This window comes from Halichondria panicea, chromosome 3 (assembly GCF_963675165.1).
Source record: "Halichondria panicea chromosome 3, odHalPani1.1, whole genome shotgun sequence".
NCBI classification, from domain to species: domain Eukaryota; kingdom Metazoa; phylum Porifera; class Demospongiae; order Suberitida; family Halichondriidae; genus Halichondria; species Halichondria panicea.
This window is the reverse complement of record NC_087379.1, coordinates 1559786-1577374: the sequence shown is the minus strand read 5'-3', so window position 1 is coordinate 1577374 and position 17589 is coordinate 1559786. Positions and strand designations below refer to the sequence as shown.

General features: G+C 42.8%; 4 protein-coding genes across 14 annotated transcripts in view; 2 read left to right on the top strand and 2 right to left on the bottom strand.

Annotated features, from left to right (window-relative positions):
* The window catches only part of LOC135334269 (kelch-like protein 4), a 73433-nt gene extending 66059 nt beyond the window's left edge, over positions 1 to 7374 (bottom strand). For all 6 annotated transcript variants that reach the window (XM_064529391.1, XM_064529390.1, XM_064529392.1 and 3 more), the window contains exons 1-4: positions 7294 to 7374; positions 5809 to 7115; positions 4162 to 5498; positions 4048 to 4107 (exon numbers count right to left, since the gene is read on the bottom strand). In XM_064529391.1, the coding sequence (XP_064385461.1) occupies positions 4575 to 5498; positions 5809 to 7104 (2220 nt within the window). In that variant the 5' untranslated portion in view covers positions 7105 to 7115; positions 7294 to 7374 and the 3' untranslated portion in view covers positions 4048 to 4107; positions 4162 to 4574. The remainder of the gene's footprint in view (positions 1 to 4047; positions 4108 to 4161; positions 5499 to 5808; positions 7116 to 7293) is intronic.
* Positions 1 to 15246, top strand: part of LOC135334275 (CWF19-like protein 1) — a 26580-nt gene extending 11334 nt beyond the window's left edge. The window contains exon 11 of the mRNA XM_064529403.1: positions 15021 to 15246. The gene's annotated coding sequence lies outside the window, so the exon portion shown is untranslated. The remainder of the gene's footprint in view (positions 1 to 15020) is intronic.
* On the bottom strand, positions 26 to 17589 carry LOC135334278 (dnaJ homolog subfamily C member 25-like). 6 transcript variants are annotated; one of them, XM_064529407.1, is made up of 8 exons: positions 17431 to 17589; positions 17165 to 17248; positions 17033 to 17110; positions 16739 to 16841; positions 3310 to 3477; positions 2847 to 2974; positions 463 to 2664; positions 26 to 359 (listed from the first exon to the last, which is right to left on the bottom strand). In XM_064529407.1, exons 2-6 carry the CDS (start codon positions 17219 to 17221, stop codon positions 2937 to 2939), a joined length of 444 nt encoding a protein of 147 aa, XP_064385477.1. In that variant the 5' UTR covers positions 17222 to 17248; positions 17431 to 17589; the 3' UTR covers positions 26 to 359; positions 463 to 2664; positions 2847 to 2936. The 6 variants fall into 6 exon arrangements, with proteins under 6 accessions (XP_064385477.1, XP_064385478.1, XP_064385480.1 ...); XM_064529408.1 differs by having other exon boundaries at positions 17051 to 17110; XM_064529410.1 differs by having other exon boundaries at positions 17165 to 17193.
* Positions 8872 to 13193, top strand: LOC135334272 (Bardet-Biedl syndrome 2 protein homolog). Its single transcript, XM_064529397.1, has 12 exons — positions 8872 to 8990; positions 9208 to 9565; positions 9668 to 9760; positions 10064 to 10187; positions 10432 to 10465; positions 10582 to 10645; positions 10811 to 11048; positions 11321 to 11461; positions 11640 to 11714; positions 11962 to 12137; positions 12455 to 12603; positions 12958 to 13193. Exons 4-12 carry the CDS (start codon positions 10113 to 10115, stop codon positions 13056 to 13058), a joined length of 1053 nt encoding a protein of 350 aa, XP_064385467.1. The 5' UTR covers positions 8872 to 8990; positions 9208 to 9565; positions 9668 to 9760; positions 10064 to 10112; the 3' UTR covers positions 13059 to 13193.

Here is a 17589-nt window from a genome sequence, read left to right as displayed (position 1 = left end):
CTCAACTCTATAGTATTATATATAATAATGCAACCCTTAATTATTATTATTAATGGATATGATAATAATTATAACAAACTTTTTTGAAAACATTTGCTATAAAAAGAAAATTGTAAAAATAAAACTACTAAGTGATTATGAAGGAGAGATTGAGTGGGGTCGGTCCGAATTAAGTGATTCCAGCAAAAGTGTTCTATTTGAATGTGAGAGCTCCTATATACTAGGGCAACTCCTAAGCTGATTGCAGCCACTGTACATGTGAGCCAGCCAGTAGGGCGGCGGTTCTCACGTCTTTGGTTTTCAGTTCTCTCTTTGGCTTTCTCAGAGGCATCAATACTCCCTGCTCCCTTGATGGCACCCTGGATGTGGAGAAATAAAATATTATTAAAGAAACACACAAGTAATTATAGTACATCGAATTTATACAAAGTAATAGAAAATACATATACAACAATTTCTTACCCAACCGCCGTGCTCGAGAATCCACTGAGTGAAGTCATGAAGAAATGTCGTCTGCCATCCAATGATACTGTCTATCAAGGGAGTCTTGTTCTCTTCATACAATCGTTTGGCTAGTACGCTCGTGAAGAACAGCAGCACTGCAATCTTGCCCCACTTGATGTCGTCTACCATGAGCCTGGAACAAGAGTCTTGATATTCAACATAGAGTTGTTAGTGAGATATGTCCAGTGTCTTCACTCGGCCCTCAATTCCTTGTTGATGCTTCAGTTTCAGGTCTTTACAGCAACTTTCCAGCGTCGAAATCACATCTTTAAAGCCTTTATCCTTCTCAAGGAGACCCCTCATAAGCTTGTCGTGGCTGTAGTTGTATTTCAGTTGTATTCCGTCTTCTTTCAGCATAAAATCCACGAGGTGATGGCATGGCACTGCTTTGGGTTTTGATTTGGTGAAGGTCGTCTCTTGAATGGGCCATAGTTGAAGGAGACTTGAGTGGAGTGGAGAGAGTGGAGGATCGAGTTGATTGGAGCGGAAGTTGGTTGGTCGGGATAACATTGATACACACGTATACCGTATAGAGGGTAATTTTCAGGGGACAAAATATTCGTGGTTCAGCAATATTGAGACATTTCGTGGTTGCTGCTTGCACTGCAGGTAAAGGTAGGCAAGGTCGCTTCATTCGTGGGTAAAATATTCGTGGTCAGACCTCCAACCACGAATATTTTGCCCCACGAAAATTACACGCTATACGGTGCAAAGAGCCCTCCTTATATAGTACACCCTAAGCCAAGGAATTTGTGGTTTTCTCAACATGCGTCAGGTACTCTCTGATTGGCTGCTCCAATAAATTGAAATATGAAATAATTAAATCTACATGTACCACTAAGGAATGTGCTTGAAATGCTTTGCAGCTCTGTGCAGGCTCTGTGCGCATGCGCCTTAATTAATTGCATGCAAAATAATTTTTTTTTTTACAAACACAAAAATTTTGTGTTTGTAAAAAAAAATTTATTCGGTTTTATTGAAAGGAATTTTGCATTACTGCAAAATTCCTTTCAATAAAACCTTAATTATTACTGCAAAATTCCTTTCAATAAAACCGAAGCAAAAAATGATAAATATGCTTTCATACAAAATGTTATTGTCCCTAACAGTTTGTGGTGACTCTTTTCTGACCAGCTCTCACGTATCTCCTGTGAGGGTGGGGTATTGTAATCATGGTGACTTTATTAACTAGTGTTCAAGCTGGCGCTGTGCTAATGCCTCTCGCCATGTTTTTGCTTTCGCTCAAAAGTATTAGAGTGTTATCTATAATGAATTTTATATTAAAGTTAGCTTATCTATATAAAGTCACTGAGAAGAAAAGACTTATTTACATGCATCTATTGTAAGTTATTATTTTTTGTATTATGTGGCTTACCAGGACATCAAGAAAGAAGAAAATTGATTCTTCCAGGATCTGTAGTTCAGTGTATATAATATCTAAGAAGAAAAGACCTGTGTACATGCATATTGTTATCTATATTGTTATATGGTAGTGTTTTGTGGCTTACCAGGCCCTCAAGACAAAGATGATTCTGCCAGGAGGATCTGGATCTGGATCTTGGATATTATTTTCTCACACATGGGGAATGAGCGCGCATGCGCATTACATCCACAGGAATAATTAAAGGGTGTGTCCAAAGATATCAATTTTACAAATGGCTACTGTACTGCTAGCTAGCTGTTTTAACAGATATTTTCTGAGTATTGTAGCTAACAAAAAGCTAGCGCTTTAGTGCAAGGCTAACTCATATGTTGAATAGAAAGTTTGTGCGGACAGATGATGCTATGAAAGATTCTGAAGAGACTGCAACAGCCTTCAATGTGAGTCAAACTAGCCATAACTCGAGAAAGAAGCTTTAGTTTGCTAATCCACGAATCAAAATCCAAGAGAACGTGGCTAGAAGCCTATAAAAGCTGTTAGTTTTCGTCGCATTGTAACCGTTGAGCAGTTATAGCTGGAATACACACACACACACACAGACAGACACACACACAGTCAGCTTTACCGTATCCCTCGTGCGGCTACGCCTCGAGGCATAATCACTTACTCACTGTTACTTGGTATCGTCTAACCTCCTTCACTGGCCTCACTCTCACTTGTACTTCTTGTACTTGGCATTGTCTAGCAGCGCCGTCTTTCTTTCCTCTCCTCCTTGTACTCTGCAACATAGGTTTACTGTATCAACCACTACCAGAACAGAAATTAATGCTTGAAATATAAACACTTGTGAGTAGACCAACCTACCCCCTCAACTTCAATTGTAAACAAAAGGTAAACAAAAGTTCCTAACAAAATAATGGCACAATAATTATAAGACTAGCTGGTTACATCATCGACTCACAGAATGTTGAGGTTCTCCTCCACAATTCTCTGTAGCACAGTCTCTTCGTCGTTCTTTACTTCCTCCCTTGAGTCCGTCTCTGACCCTCCTTCAACAACCCCTTCTCCACTGCCAGCTCCTCACGATATCTGGGGACATAAATAACTACATGTCTACAGAGTATGCTACTTAAATACAGCCACTGTGAGCACCTCATTCACACACTATGGGTATGTGTTTACTTGCTGTTGATAATCAATCAATCTGACGTCTTCTGTATGGGCTTAAAAAGAGGCCTGATTCTGAAAAAGCACCACTTATAATCATAGATAGCCAACGATTTTTTCCTAAAAATAGAAATGGACAATGTGGACTGGAAACTAATTGCTGATTTATACACACCGTATGGTAGCACACCAACAGCTACTAAATGCATCTTTTAGGTTCCTAACTTGTTTTGAGATGCCTTGCAAACTAGTCTCACCTTGGCATTCTGAGAGAGCTGCAGTGATGGCTGTATTGTACGAGTGCCACCAGCCGAGGTACTGGACCAGAGAGATGACGCTGATGGCCACACCCACAACCACTCGGATGTCCACCTGGGGGGTCACTAGACGAAGATCGTAGTGATAGTAGTGATGGTACACTTGCTCTGTGGGGGGGCAGTAACTTATTGTGTGAGTGTGTGTGGTGGGCATACGATGTGAATGATGCTATTATAGCAACTATTTACTTCCTAAGAATGCATCTCTCTATATAACAACTCCATTAGTATAACTATCCAATTAACAGGCAAACAGAGAACTGCCATTAGAGTAGCCATGGTAAAGTTATCACCAATTGCAGGGGAACTGTCTTTAGTTACTAGTAGGTAGTGAGTAATAACTACCCCCTAGCCCTGTACCTACCAGGGTTCTCAAGCATGTAGTCATAGTTTGCTCTCTCCTCCTCATCCTTCAGTATCTTGTAGGTCGTGCTGATGAGCTGGAACCTCTCCCTAGAGCCCTCAGCCTGGAGGGGGGAGTGAGGTATTAGGGGCACACAAAGAAATGGAGAGTATAGTATTCATTTCATGAGGGGAGGGGGTACATACAATGTGTCTACACTGTGCAATTCACTTTACTATGGCACCATTACATTAGATAAAGTTATATAAAGCATTTTGTGATGGTTTAGGATTAGCTGTATATCTACTGAGACTAACCAACTCTCCCTCTGTTACCTTGTTCTTGTCAGGATGGTACTCCAGTGCCAGGTGTCGATAGGCTCTCCTCATCTTAGCCTGTAACCAAGCAACAGTGTGTGAGCACAGTCAATAGCTCCACCATGTACTTACAGCTGTGACATCTTTGTCTTTGACATCTTTGTCCACTTGAAGAACTTCATGTAGGGAACGAGAATAATTATCAGCTAGTCAGGTGCAATTCTATTGGCCTGGATAATAGGTAGAAACGGCTCATACAGATAATTATACTGATCACCTGTTTCTATAAATCACAGTATCTCTAAAATGATTTACATGCATTGAACTAGCTAGCCAGATCTAATCATACAACTCCAACCAGGAACAGTTAGTGTCTTCATCAGGAGAACCAGGCTGTCCTAGCCTCGAGACCAGGCCGATTAATCGGCCTGGATTCGAGGCTAGGCTGTCCTTGAGCTAGAGGGTTGTTTATGCTGACATTGCAATAATCTATGAAGGGGAGGGGCTGGTTGCAGCTGCACACAATTATACCCGGCACAACAATATCAAGAAATAGTTGCTGTGATACTAATTTTATACACGGTAGATTGTGTTTTCCCTTTGTTCCATCCACCAATCATAAGGCACTCTGTTGGAGACAGTGACACAGTGGCAGCGTGTGCTATAGGAGATGGTAGATCACCAACGTAGAGCCAGGAGTCCATCGAGGATGAGTAGGCGTAGACCCTTTGAGTGGCTTCATCTTCACTATCCACTCCACCAACAGCAAAGAAGGTGTCGGATATCGTTAAAGGGGAGGGCTGGTAAGACGGTGTGTTGGATATTGTATTCCAGACAGAGTCGGCTTTGTTGGCGCTCCCATTATCCTGTCGGTCTGCTGAGATGAGCTTGTCGACTTGAGCAGCACACACCTTGTTTAGACTATTGCCGTCAAATCCCCCCATTAGGTACACTGTGTTGTTGTAGACAATTCCTCTTTGGTCATTACAAGCATACGGTAGTCTGTCTGTCTTGCTCCACTGCCGGGAGATGCTGATGTTGTAGATGTCAACATTATCAGTGTAGGGACCAAAGTCCAGACCTCCTGCTACGACCAGATGTGTTGGGAGACTAACGACTGCTGGTGAACACCTCGCTGTCGGCATGGGTGGGATCGTCTGTTTCCAGTTCCTTTCTTTGTTAAACACATGTACCACGTTGGATGCAGAATCGGATGAATCCACACCGCCAACTGCTACCAGTTCACCTTTGACCTCTCCCAGACCAAACCATCGTACAGAAAGTGTGGGCAGAGTTGACCAGACGTCTTGTGGCGGATCGTAACAGTGGACACAGTACTCGTCATCATCATCGTCATCACAGACTCCTCCACCATAGTAGACCTTGCCATTGATGGTTACCGCTAGTCCACCATGCATCTTCACTGGAGCCTCAGAGCACTGACTGTAGGACAACTGAACCTGTAGGGACTGGAGAATACAGAGAGTCAATAACTTGTGTTGCATGTAATTAACCCTAATCACATGTTAACAATGCTACAAGGTTACCATGGCAATAAAACTATAACAACCTGGGGGACACAATTTAGAGCTTATATTGGAGTGGTGACTAGCTGTATTAGTTACATATAGTCACAAATGCATGAGTACACATTAACAACTTTGAGGAATTACCGATGCATCGCAAAAAATAATTTGCAGGAGTTCAATTGGAACATTAAATGGACTATAAGCAATACAATTTTAGATGTGCGTATGCTTATTAGATGTAGGAGCTCACCTGTGGTTTGCTGGTCAGGTAGTCTCTGGTTTTGGTGAGCTGGTTGTTTAAACTCTGAATGGTGGCTTTATTCTTCTGAAGGGAAGTGTCCTTGGAGGCAAGCATCGAATCTTTGTGAACGATAGTCAAATTTTTTTCTGCAATTTGTTGCTCCAATTCAACTCTGAGATCCTCTTTCTCTACACTATGTTCAGTTACTAGTTGATCAGTTTCCACAGAGTGCACCAACTGCATACGCTCGACAGTGTTTTCACTTTCTTCCTCTTGTCGTCTTTTCTCCTCCGCCAGTGCCTCGATCTCTCCTGCTTTCTCCTGGATTGCTAAGTCCTTCCTCACAACCTCCTCCTCAAGCTCCCTCTTCTCTGTCAGTAGGGCACTCACTCGCTGGAGCATCTCCACTCTGTTCTCAAAGGAGGGAGGGTGTTCAAGTACCACACCCACCATCCGACCCACTATCTCCGCTGCTCTAGGCCTTCGCTGAGGGTTGTTGCTGAGACAGCGCATGATGAGGTCCATCAGAGGGTGGTCTGGGGAAATCTTTCGAAGAAACTCTTCACGTCGTTCAGCTTCCGTTACTGGTATCAGTCTGTCAGGATTAGCAGGATCGATTCTGGTGGGGCCGATACTTGGTAGTGGCCACTGTGCTGTGAAGGTGTGAATCATCATGATCCCAAAGGAGAACACATCCACACTGGTGTTGTAGTGGGGGTTGGCAACCATCACTTCGGGGGGCATATACGCTGGGGTGCCAGGGGTCTCCGTCATTCGACTCACTTGAAGGGGGGTCAGGTTCAATATTCGAGCAACCCCCAGATCGGATATCTTGGCCGTCATGTTGGTGGACAAGAGAACATTGTTGGCTGAGAGGTCTCTGTGCACAATGACTGGTGTTTGGCCATGGAGGTAGACCAGGCCCAGTGAGACGTCATGGAGGATGGAGAAGTTGATCTCATCGGGGAGAATACCGTAGCGCTCGAGACAGCTGGTCAAGTTGGTGGGAAGGAACTCCATGACTAAGATGGGGAACTGAGAGCCTTCCTCAAAACAAACTCCCAGAAACTGGACAATGTTGGGGTGCCTAGTTTGACTGAGCAGGTGACACTCTTCCAGATACCTTCGTGCTGCATGCCCGATTCCAGTCTCGTAGAGAACTCGGTAAAGCTTCTTGCCGGCACATTTCAGTCCTCGATACTCTAGCTCCATGACAACAGCGTAGGAACCATGTCCAAACTCATTCTCAGTGATGCGAACTTGTCTCAGAGTGAACTGCTCGAAAGCTTGTGGATTTACAGCCATTGTCTTCTTTACTGTGTGAATAGAAAAGCACGCAATATTAAAAACGCAATCCAGCTGAATAATTATAACAAAAAGAATCCTTTCACTATGTCTAGGTCTAGATATAATAATGCCAAGACTTAAAAAACAAAGCCTTACAGACAGTGAGTCAGTCTCAGGTTTACAGGACAGCTATTCAGTTGATCTTACCTATACTGTAGAGAAAGCTTGGTTACAGAGACAGCTAGCTAGCTAGCTGCCAATAGAAATAAAAGGTCGAGATACGCCCCCCCCCCTCTTAGTGCAAGCAAAAGGGGGCGTGGCTACTTGCAAGGTTTTGTGTATTATTTAGAATACCACCAAGTCAAGGATGAAAATGTAAGGAGCTAGCTAGCTCTAGTGCAAGCGTACTCACCTAGATCTCCTTCTCCCCCTCACTCAGTCTGGTGTGTGTGGAGATGTGGAGGGTCACTTCAAGCAACTGTTTAGCAGAGTCCAGAGCATCCTCTCCAAGAACAAAGACTTTAAGGTAGCTACATACAATGGATGCTTTATTGTCCCTTTATGTAGCTGCTGTTGTGTGTTGGATCTTTCTTTAGCTCTGACTGCCAGGAGGAGTGGAGCAAGTATCGGGAGGGGGTGGAAACAGGTAATTAAACGATATTAAATCACCTTCCTCTGACATTTATTACACCCCCATGCACAGTGCCTCTACCGACGTTCATCCTTGGCCCGTGTTGGACTGAGCATGGCCAGTTCTATGGAGACTTGTCACGTGATGGAGGAGAGCTTTGCCCCAATGTCACATGTCTAGGTACAGTGCATGCATGTTGTTAACCACTCTATCAGTACACACATGAGTCACACTCCATTACAGGTCAGCGTGGAGTGTACAGTGCGTCCAGTGGTCTGAGGGTGGCCTATCTCAGTGGGAGCTACCAGGGGAGGACCTATCAGCATCAAGACAAGGGAGATAATCTATTGGTCAGTTCTCTTCCCAATCACCTGGAGAAGTTGTTGAACTAGTTTTTGTTTCTCCCTCTAGTGACCATAATTATTTCACTGACTCTGATGTGTCCTGGCTGGAGGGTCAGTGCAGTGGAGAGGGCTAGTCTACCGTGGAGTGGACATTCTCCTCACCTCTGATTGGCCCGGGGCAGTGGACAAGTTCCCAGTGGCTCCTGTGAGACCTAGCTCCCAGTTATTGTAGGATGGACCAGTACCTTAATAATACCCTATGCTCATGCAGGACGGACTGGACCTGAGAGCAGTGGGGGCAAAGCCTCTGAGTAAACTGGCCATGTGTCTCAAGCCACGCTACCATTTTGCAGCTCTACACCAAACCTTCTATGAGAGAATACCATACAGGTACAGTACGTCCATCCCTGTATATTTAGAATACTGGAGTCTGCTAATAACAGTCTGCTCCTTAAATAGAGTTCTGTTGTCCAATTTCTTGAAATAGAAAGAGTCCGTTTAGATGGTGTGTTCAATTTCCAATGTGATTTGACCAACGGAACTACCGTTCATTTAACGCTTAATTATAATTATACTTACATGACCTCATCTTTAAATCCCTACACAGTAATACCTCCACAACTTTTGATGCTAACTGTATTGTGCTTCATTTCATGCAGGAATCACAAAATCCTTCAAGGCAAGCCACATCATGTGACACGATTCTTAGCTTTGGCTCAAGTGGGAAATCCAGACAAGAAGAAAAGAGTGAGTTGAAATCATTCTAGTCCCATTAGTATTACATGTTATTAATGATGACATCATCTTCATACCTGCAGTACCTGTATGCATTCTCTGTCACACCCATGAGCTCCATGGACGAGAAAGAGCTGACTCAGCAACCACCCACTGCCACCAACTGTCCCTACACTGAACTAGTCAAATCTTTGGTAAGGAAAACTATTATCCCATAATGTCTAGCTATCGTTGAAGGAGCAATAAATTATACTTGTAGATTGTCCAATTTTCCAAACAAAAACTTGCGTTATGTAGCACTCTGAGAGTCCTATCTCTAGATATCACCATTAATTTTGTGCAGTAGTTTAAATCCACCATGTTTGCAGAGGTCAAAGTTTATTGTGTACCTACTCCCACACACTGTACCAGAGTGAGTTTCAAGAGGAGGCTGGGCCTAACTTCTTCTTTGATCAGAGGCTCTTGATTCAGCTCATCGCAAACAGAAGAAACAACAGGACGGAGGACCCCCTGCAAAGAGACGACCCCCTCCCCAGCCCAGGGGGCCGTGCTGGTTCACACTGTGCAGAGGGAGTCTCAAGAGGAGGCTGGGCCTAACTTCTTCTTTGATCAGAGGGCTCTTGATTCTGCTCATCGCAAACAGAAGAGACAACAGGACGGAGGACCCCCTGCAAAGAGACGACCCCCTCCCCAGCCCAGGGGGCCGTGCTGGTTCTGTCTGGGGGGCAAGGAGGTGGAGAAACATCTCGTGGTCTCCATCGGAGATCATGTGAGATAGAGTGTGTTGTACTTGCTAATACTGCACATACAAAATACAATGTAGCTCACAAATAGCAGACCACTAACAGTTTGTATTGTATACCCTATATAGACGTACCTGGCTTTATCCAAGGGTGGGATGGTACCAGAGCATGTGCTGGTCCTACCCATCGGTCACTATGCAGCCTCCACTGACACACCACCAGTGAGTTCATGTGCTGTGTGTACCACTGCTGTGTGTGTATAGTCATTGTTTGTATTGTGGAGAGTATGTTTCCATGCTCTGTGTGTACTATTTAGCAGTCTGTAGTGGTCGATCAGCCTGTAAGCAGGTCACCCTCTATAATACAGCCAGGTTAATGGTATCCATGCATAGCATGTGTTTGGACCTGTGTTAGCAGACCACCTCTTTAGTACAGCCACTGTTGGTCTGCCCACTGTGTAAGCAGAGATCACTATACCATATATCATGCATGTACACTGTATGACCTGTGCTCTATTACTGTAGGAGGTTTTGGAGGAGCTTGGAAAGTTTAAGAGTGCTCTGAGGAAGTACAATGTACTTCAACAGCAAAGATCAGTCGTGTGTCATCTTTGAGAGAAACTACAAATCACAGCATCTTCAACTGCAGGTCTGTACCGTCAAGGCCGTATTATCATGTGATGTGATTGATATTGTTGGTTAAACTATTCTGTCTACATGCACATGTGACTGTAGCTATCTACATGTGTGCTGGGGTTTTTCATTTAGAATCACACAATAAGACTGTTTATAGGTTTATACTATAATGGTCATGCAACCCCCCCTTTCCCATGCACACACACACACACACACACACACATACTCTCCCCCCACCCCCACCCACACACACACAGCCTCACATAGAACTCGCTGTCGTTACCAGCAATGGTGAGTGCCGCTAGTGAATCATGTGATGTACGTGTTACTGATCGATGTGTTTTAGCGAGACATACCTCTACCCCCATAATTATGTGTATGGTCCATATTGCCCTCCTCCCCTACAGACACAATTATCCGCTCAGTGATAGTCTTTGCCGAAGGATTGTTTGAGGGGGAGAGCCATGTCGTGTGAGTGTGCAGCTGTGTACCAATGTGTTATACTTTACCAATATTGTATGTACATGATTGTGTGTAATTGCAAGGCTATAGCTGCATGTGTTCTGTTCAATGGCCTTAACCGATTTAGGCAGATATTTCACCACCTACACACCCCTCACACACTCACACACACAGGCACCCCCCTCCCTCCAAACTGAGCAACACAATCAAGGTACCCCTCTTCCCCCAGAAAGACACTCCAGTGGAACTAAACGTGAAAGTATTTGTGGGTCAAGTCTCAAGCACTCAATACCACGTTTTTGAGGCTTCCCGCCCTCTACCGAGATTCTCCTTGTACATCCCCTGCAGTGTCGACATACAGCCCCGTCCAATTGGCACAGTGACTTTTAACCTCTCTGAGAGACTGGACAGAGTAAGTATGTACATGTAGACTATATAGATGAATGTTTAGATAATTAGATAATTAAATATGAATACCACATCCACAAAGTTGTGGGTTTTTGGAAAAATACAAGCAGGTAAACATAACTTCAATTAAGTGCACAAGTTATGGTTGAGATTAGTATAGCTAAGTTTGACGTGAAGAAACTCATGGGAGCATCTCTATATAATTTATACTTGATACATGTACATCCCATAATGGTTTGTGCAAATCAATTACATTATGACCTTTTCCACTTGTAGCTAAAGTCATGGATTGATGACAGTTTCATGTACGCCCCTGGTGACGATGCAGTGACCACGCCCACTCTCTCCGTTGCGTACCTCTCACTGCGTACCAACAGCCCCCTCCTCATGACCATGGACCCTGCTCAGAGCGGCAAGGTCAGTGTCACATGACATACACACACACACACTGTGGCCCGTCACATCGTCTCCAGAGTGTATAGACTGTAAAAAAAAAGTGTGCTATAATTATGCGACAGTTTTAGTGTGCCCACCGCACTTTATTTTTTACAGTGTAGACATACGTATATGCTCCTGGTATTATGTTATTCTACAGACCACCCTTCACACTGACGATATGGACCTGGCCGGTGACATCATTCAATCTCTGGCCACCTATTTAGGAATTGAGGTGAGTGAGTAGTTTATATTGTATGCTGAGTTGCAGTGCTTTGTCACCGTGACAATGCGTCTACATGTCTAGCTACTTTTTTGCATTAAGTCACGAGATTAGTTTTCCTACTCTAAGAGCACCATAAATGTTTTAAAACTATCAAAGAGCTATTAAATATAAAAAAGGAAATTGGACGTTAATTTGCAACATAAGTTATGGCCTCTCAAACTTATGATGATCCCTCAATCCCTTTCTTTCCCTGCAGGATCTGGAAGTGGTGGCCGAGTTCCCCAAGCACATGGAGGAGCTGCGTAGTGTGTTGTCACAGGTAGACGAATACCACAAGGTACGACAGAGACTCACGGCTGAGATGGCCGACAACTCGGGCGTGATACGTAACCTGGTGGTGAGGGCAGAGGACGCGAGGATGATAAACGATATGTGAGTGGGTGTAGTGTGGGCGTAAGCTGTATACATTTGTACGTACGTATCTATTGTACCTATCTATTGTACATACATTACAGCTGAACTATTGATTTGTGAAGTAGATTTTGGTACATGCAATTTAGTTGTTGAGTGTAATGTCCATGCAGGCGACAACCTCTATTTAATTGCATTCCTATGTCCCAGCGGTAACATAGCGTTACTAAAAAGCGTTTTATATGAGAAATTGAATTCAAATGACACAATAGTTACAAGTACAATTCCATGACATGGTACTCATGTGCCCTTCTTGACTGGTGTTTGCTGCTCTGCAGGACCAACATGAAGAAGGCATACATGCAGCTGTACGATCTGAACAAGGACATTGTAACCGGCTACAAGATACGCTCCAATAATCACATGGAGCTGCTGGAATGCCTCAAGATAGTCAACCAGGCCATCCAGAAAGCTGGGAAGTTGAGAGGTGGGTCCAATACCACTATACAATGTACATGTACGTGTTGCTAAAATACCTGAAGAATAAATTATGTAGACTAGTGCTGTTACTTTTGATTTGATTGGGCGAGTAAAAAAAAGAAATAAGCCCCACACTATAGCAAGAAAACTTTTCTGTTTGTATGTATGTGTTTGTATGTTGTATTGGATCGTATGTACGTCACTCGATTGAATTAAACAAAACGTATGCTCTTTACCTTAATACTCAAATGAAAATGTTGATTCGATTGATGTACTACATTACTATACCTAATTAGCTATGCTCGCTTCGATGTTCCATATAAAACTCATTAACTATGTTTTCCATCCCATCCACCTGCAGTCGGTCGCCCTAAGGCTAAAGTGATCTCGGGCTGTAGGACTGCCATAAAGAACAAAGAGGTGGAGACACTGTTCAAGATCATGAGATCCGGTGCTAACTAGCCCTTGTATATGTACTGTGTCTAATAATTAAATGTATAGACAGACCTGTTATCACAGCAAACCGATCACTTAATTAAAAATTAATGTGCCCATTGGATTTTAATTGTTTTAATTGTGGATTAATTATTATAAAAGTCAACAAAAATAATGCATCATGCATGTGTTATATAAACAGTACAAACTTAATGCTGGTAGATAACGACTAATTGCTAAAGCTTGTGGAAGTATCAGCACTCCTACTACATGTATATAAAGATGTCATCTTTTAATTTTGGTTTGTTACAAATTGCTTCCATGAATGTACGGCACAAGTTTGTTAGAAGGCCCTTAAAATCAAGTACATGCATGTAGAGACTGTTAAGAAATGAAAAATGAACCAATACTCCATGGCATCTGATGTTGAACGAGAAAGCATACCTCGATCCGAGCGTATACAAGTCAAATGTGAAAAACTCACAGTTGTTCCTATAAGCGTAGCCACTTGTGGATTATAATTATGTATTAATTATTCTATAGTCTGCAATCATTTCACCAGAAGGTAGCGAAAATTAATGTTTTCGACCATTACATGTAAAGATTTTGTGCTCCACCCTTTAATGCAGGGACCCGCGCCTAATTATAATTTTTGTTTTGTTTTTGTCGGATGTCCTGTTTCCCCTGTAGTGAACGACTTCATTTTCCAAAATTTTCTCATACAAAATAATGTGATTTCCTGCATGGCTTCAGACAGCTTTCGACAACTGGAATCGCTTTAGTTGTCCTTTCTTTACAGTATCGTGCAAACTCTTCACTTTCATTAAGAACATGCATGGGTCTTCGTCCAACTCGTACTCGTTAAGGTGCAAGTAAAGAATTGTGTACAACATCCACAACTTCGAATTCTTTAGGTGATAATTATACTCTATCTATGGTGTCATAATTTTAATTCAAACTCAGACATTAAAAATTCGTTTATAATTATCATTAGCTTTGTATAATTATTTGCTGCCTTTGAAATTCCCTGCATGTATAATTATTATGCTTTGCATTTATAAGGAAAAAACTGTTGAAAAAACTGGATCCCTTTCTCCAAAAGAAAGGGGCATGGTGCATGGTTCCAGTCTATAGAACCCGAGGAGGGAGCAGAGGAGATACGACGAGCTGAACGTACGTACCTCGATTAATTATAGCCTGGATGTGATTGATTCTGTATAATGGTTGTATGGTGTGTCAAGATTAGGCTATAATTTATACATGGGATAAATAAATAATAATACACGTACAGACCAGGTATAGTGTAATTTGTACAGCAATAATAATAATTATTGTTTTGAGGGCACATGTTGTAAATGGAGAAATGCGATTTCCCCGTTTAATTATTCAATGGTTCGAGGACTCCTTCAGCTCCATAACTTAAATTCTGTGTATTTACTGATTGCTGAAAGCTTAGAAAAAGGCTTCATCTATTGTAAAGCCATTCACGTACCCCCCCCCCCCCCCACACACACACACACACACACACACACACACACACACAGCTTGCGTACACTGCATGGTGTCCCATATACTTTGATGATGGGGAAGTGTGTTCTCACAAGACCATAATAAACGCATTTTCTCACAAACTGTTGTAGTTCCTGGAACAATGTGTATACAGGCATTTCTCTCTCCATTTTGAAAGGTATAATAAACGCATTTTCTCACAAACTGTTGTAGTTCCTGGAACAATGCGTATACAGGCATTTCTCTCTCCATTTTGAAAGGTATAATAAACGCATTTTCTCACAAACTGTTGTAGTTCCTGGAACAATGCGTATACAGGCATTTCTCTCTCCATTTTGAAAGGTATAATAAACGCATTTTCTCACAAACTGTTGTAGTTCCTGGAACAATGCGTATACAGGCATTTCTCTCTCCATTTTGAAAGGTATAATTAACAATAATTATGTTAAATGCTTTTATTGGTTGCAATATCAGCTGCAGGGAGGTGTTAGCTGCTCCTCTCGTTCTGAATCTGCCCAATCAGATCAACTCATGCATGTATGGCAACCAAGGACGAGGAGACGAAAGCTAAGAATTTTGAACCATTATATTAATTTCACATACTGTAGTTCATGATCATAATTATATAATATCTCTCTCTAATCTGTTCGTAATTAATTATTAATTATGATGAAAGTGAACGTATCAACATAATTATAATTGTCAGTACTTCAATTCGATTTGCCCTGTTCAATCATGCATATGGATAGTATATAATTATAATGGGCACTGATTATAGTCAGTCGTCCGTTATTAATTAATTTGCAAGTCAGTCAATAAAAAATAAGATAACTGCATGGTAAACGATAAGTCAATTCCAGTATAGAGGGATCATCTGTGCACAGACACTGAATGTTTGCTGAGAGTAATGATTTCTCCCAGTCCTTCTTATGGGGCTGGTACACTTTCATAGTACGTTGCACAAGCGTCTTCTATGTACCTGTGTGTGGGTGTGTGGGTGCGGGTGTGTGTAAGGGGTGAGTCAGTTAACCCTTTCCAGGAGGTCAATCGCGCAATTTTCTTTAGTTTGCATCTGAGCCCAACCCACCAAATTAGCTTGATTTGATCGCCGCACCCAATGAAGTGGCTATGGCTTAGTAGAGATGGGCGTGGGTCAATGGCTGTGCACAAACTAACCATCGATTTTATGCCTTGCTGCTGCCTCGATGGAAGTATGTGTGGCCTTTAAATAAACGCTGCACTCTGGTCAACTAAGCTGCTTAGCAAGCATGTAGACTATTGTAGTGCTTGTGTCCACTTGTGAAGTGCCTGTGTACACAAATGGCTTGCTACTTCCTCTTCGAAAATATTTATGGCTACCAAGATAGTCCAGAGGGTCTACCAATGGATACTACTCAGTCCTACATGCTGTATAGCTGGTTTTAAACCTAAGTGTCCTAATTGAACAGCTCAGCAGAACTTCAAAGGATAAATATCATGATGCCATCTAATCTGCCACAGAATCCATGCAATATCATGCAACATTCACAAGTTGATAGCACGCTCCCTCCCTGATTGTTGTTGTAAATTTACAACAATTTGACCGGTAAAGGGATAACAAACTACACTGTATGCATGACATTGCGTGATATCGATCACATTCGTATAGTAAGAAAAATATTCCTACTCAAGGTGTACCAGAATGGAACAACCACTGCAACATTACGAGGATGTACAACTAACAATGCTCTGTTATAAATGAGGCTGTAGTACACAAGCATTGCAAACTAGTCTGACCTTGGCATTCTGAGCTGCAGTGATGGCTGTATTGTACGAGTGCCACCAGCCGAGGTACTGGACCAGAGAGATGACACTGATGGCCACACCCACAACCACTCGGATGTCCACCTGGGAGGTCACTCAACGACGGTAGTAGTGATAGTATAGTGACAGTACACATGGTCTGTGGGAGGGCAGTATCTTATTGTGTGAGTGTGTGTGGTGGGCGTACGATGTGAATGATGCTATTATAGCAACTATTTACTTCCTAAGAATACATCTCTCTATATAACAACTCCATTAGCATAACTATCCAATTAACAGGCAAACAGAGAACTGCCATTAGAGTAGCCATGGTAAAGTTATCACCAGTTGCAGGGGAACTGTCTCTAGTTACTAGTAGGTAGTGAGTAATAACTACCCCCTAGCCCTGTACCTACCAGGGTTCTCAAGCATGTAGTCATAGTTTGCTCTCTCCTCCTCATCCTTCAGTATCTCGTAGGTCGTGCTGATGAGCTGGAACCTCTCCCTAGAGCCCTCAGCCTGGAGGGGGGAGTGAGGTATTAGGGGCACACAAAGAAATGGTGAGTATAGTATTCATTTCATGAGGGGAGGGGGTACATACAATGTGACTACACTGTGCAATTCACTTTACTATGGCACCATTACATTAGATAAAGTTATAAAGCATTTTGTGATGGTTTAGGACTAGCTGTGTATCTACTGAGACTAACCAACTCTCCCTCTGTTACCTTGTTCTTGTCAGGATGGTACTCCAGTGCCAGGTGTCGATAGGCTCTCCTCATCTCAGCCTGTAACCAAGCAACAGTGTGTGAGCACAGTCAATAGCTCCACCACGTACTTACAGCTGTGACATCTTTGTCCACTTGAAGAACTGCATGTAGGGAACGAGAATAATTCATCAGCTAGTCAGGTGCAATTCTATTGGCCTGGATAATAGGTAGAAACGGCTCATACAGATAATTATACTGATACACCTGTTTCTACAAATCACCGACAGCATCTCTAGCCAGCTCTAAAATGATTCACATGCATTGAACTAGCTAGCCAGATCTAATAATCCACAACTCCAACCCCACACACTCTGTCAATAGTGAGTGTAGGGACTGACCGTCATAGCAGCTCTCTCTGCCACAGTAGAGTCCCTCCAGGAGACCAGCAGCACTAAGCTAGCTGGAGAACAACGCTGACAGAGCACAGGACACCAGGGGAACAGTTAGTGTCTTCATCAGGAGAACTGTCCCGGCATGAGCTGGAAGAGGGTCGTTTA

What these genes read in the sequence shown, in the direction of transcription:
- LOC135334278 (XM_064529407.1), bottom strand. Translation starts at nt 17,221, where the DNA reads ATGAATTATTCTCGTTCCCTACATGCAGTTCTTCAAGTGGACAAAGAT. An exon ending in AGGTAACAGAGGGAGAGTTG is followed by an intron (nt 16,842 to 17,032) that starts GTTAGTCTCAGT and finishes TCCCCCCTCCAG; the next exon opens with GCTGAGGGCTCTAGGGAGAG. An exon ending in AGCTCTCTCAGAATGCCAAG is followed by an intron (nt 2,975 to 3,309) that starts GTGAGACTAGTT and finishes TTATGTCCCCAG; the next exon opens with ATATCGTGAGGAGCTGGCAG.
- LOC135334272 (XM_064529397.1), top strand. Translation starts at nt 10,113, where the DNA reads ATGTACTTCAACAGCAAAGATCAGTCGTGTGTCATCTTTGAGAGAAAC. An exon ending in CACAGCATCTTCAACTGCAG is followed by an intron (nt 10,188 to 10,431) that starts GTCTGTACCGTC and finishes ACACACACACAG; the next exon opens with CCTCACATAGAACTCGCTGT. An exon ending in GAAAGCTGGGAAGTTGAGAG is followed by an intron (nt 12,604 to 12,957) that starts GTGGGTCCAATA and finishes ATCCACCTGCAG; the next exon opens with TCGGTCGCCCTAAGGCTAAA.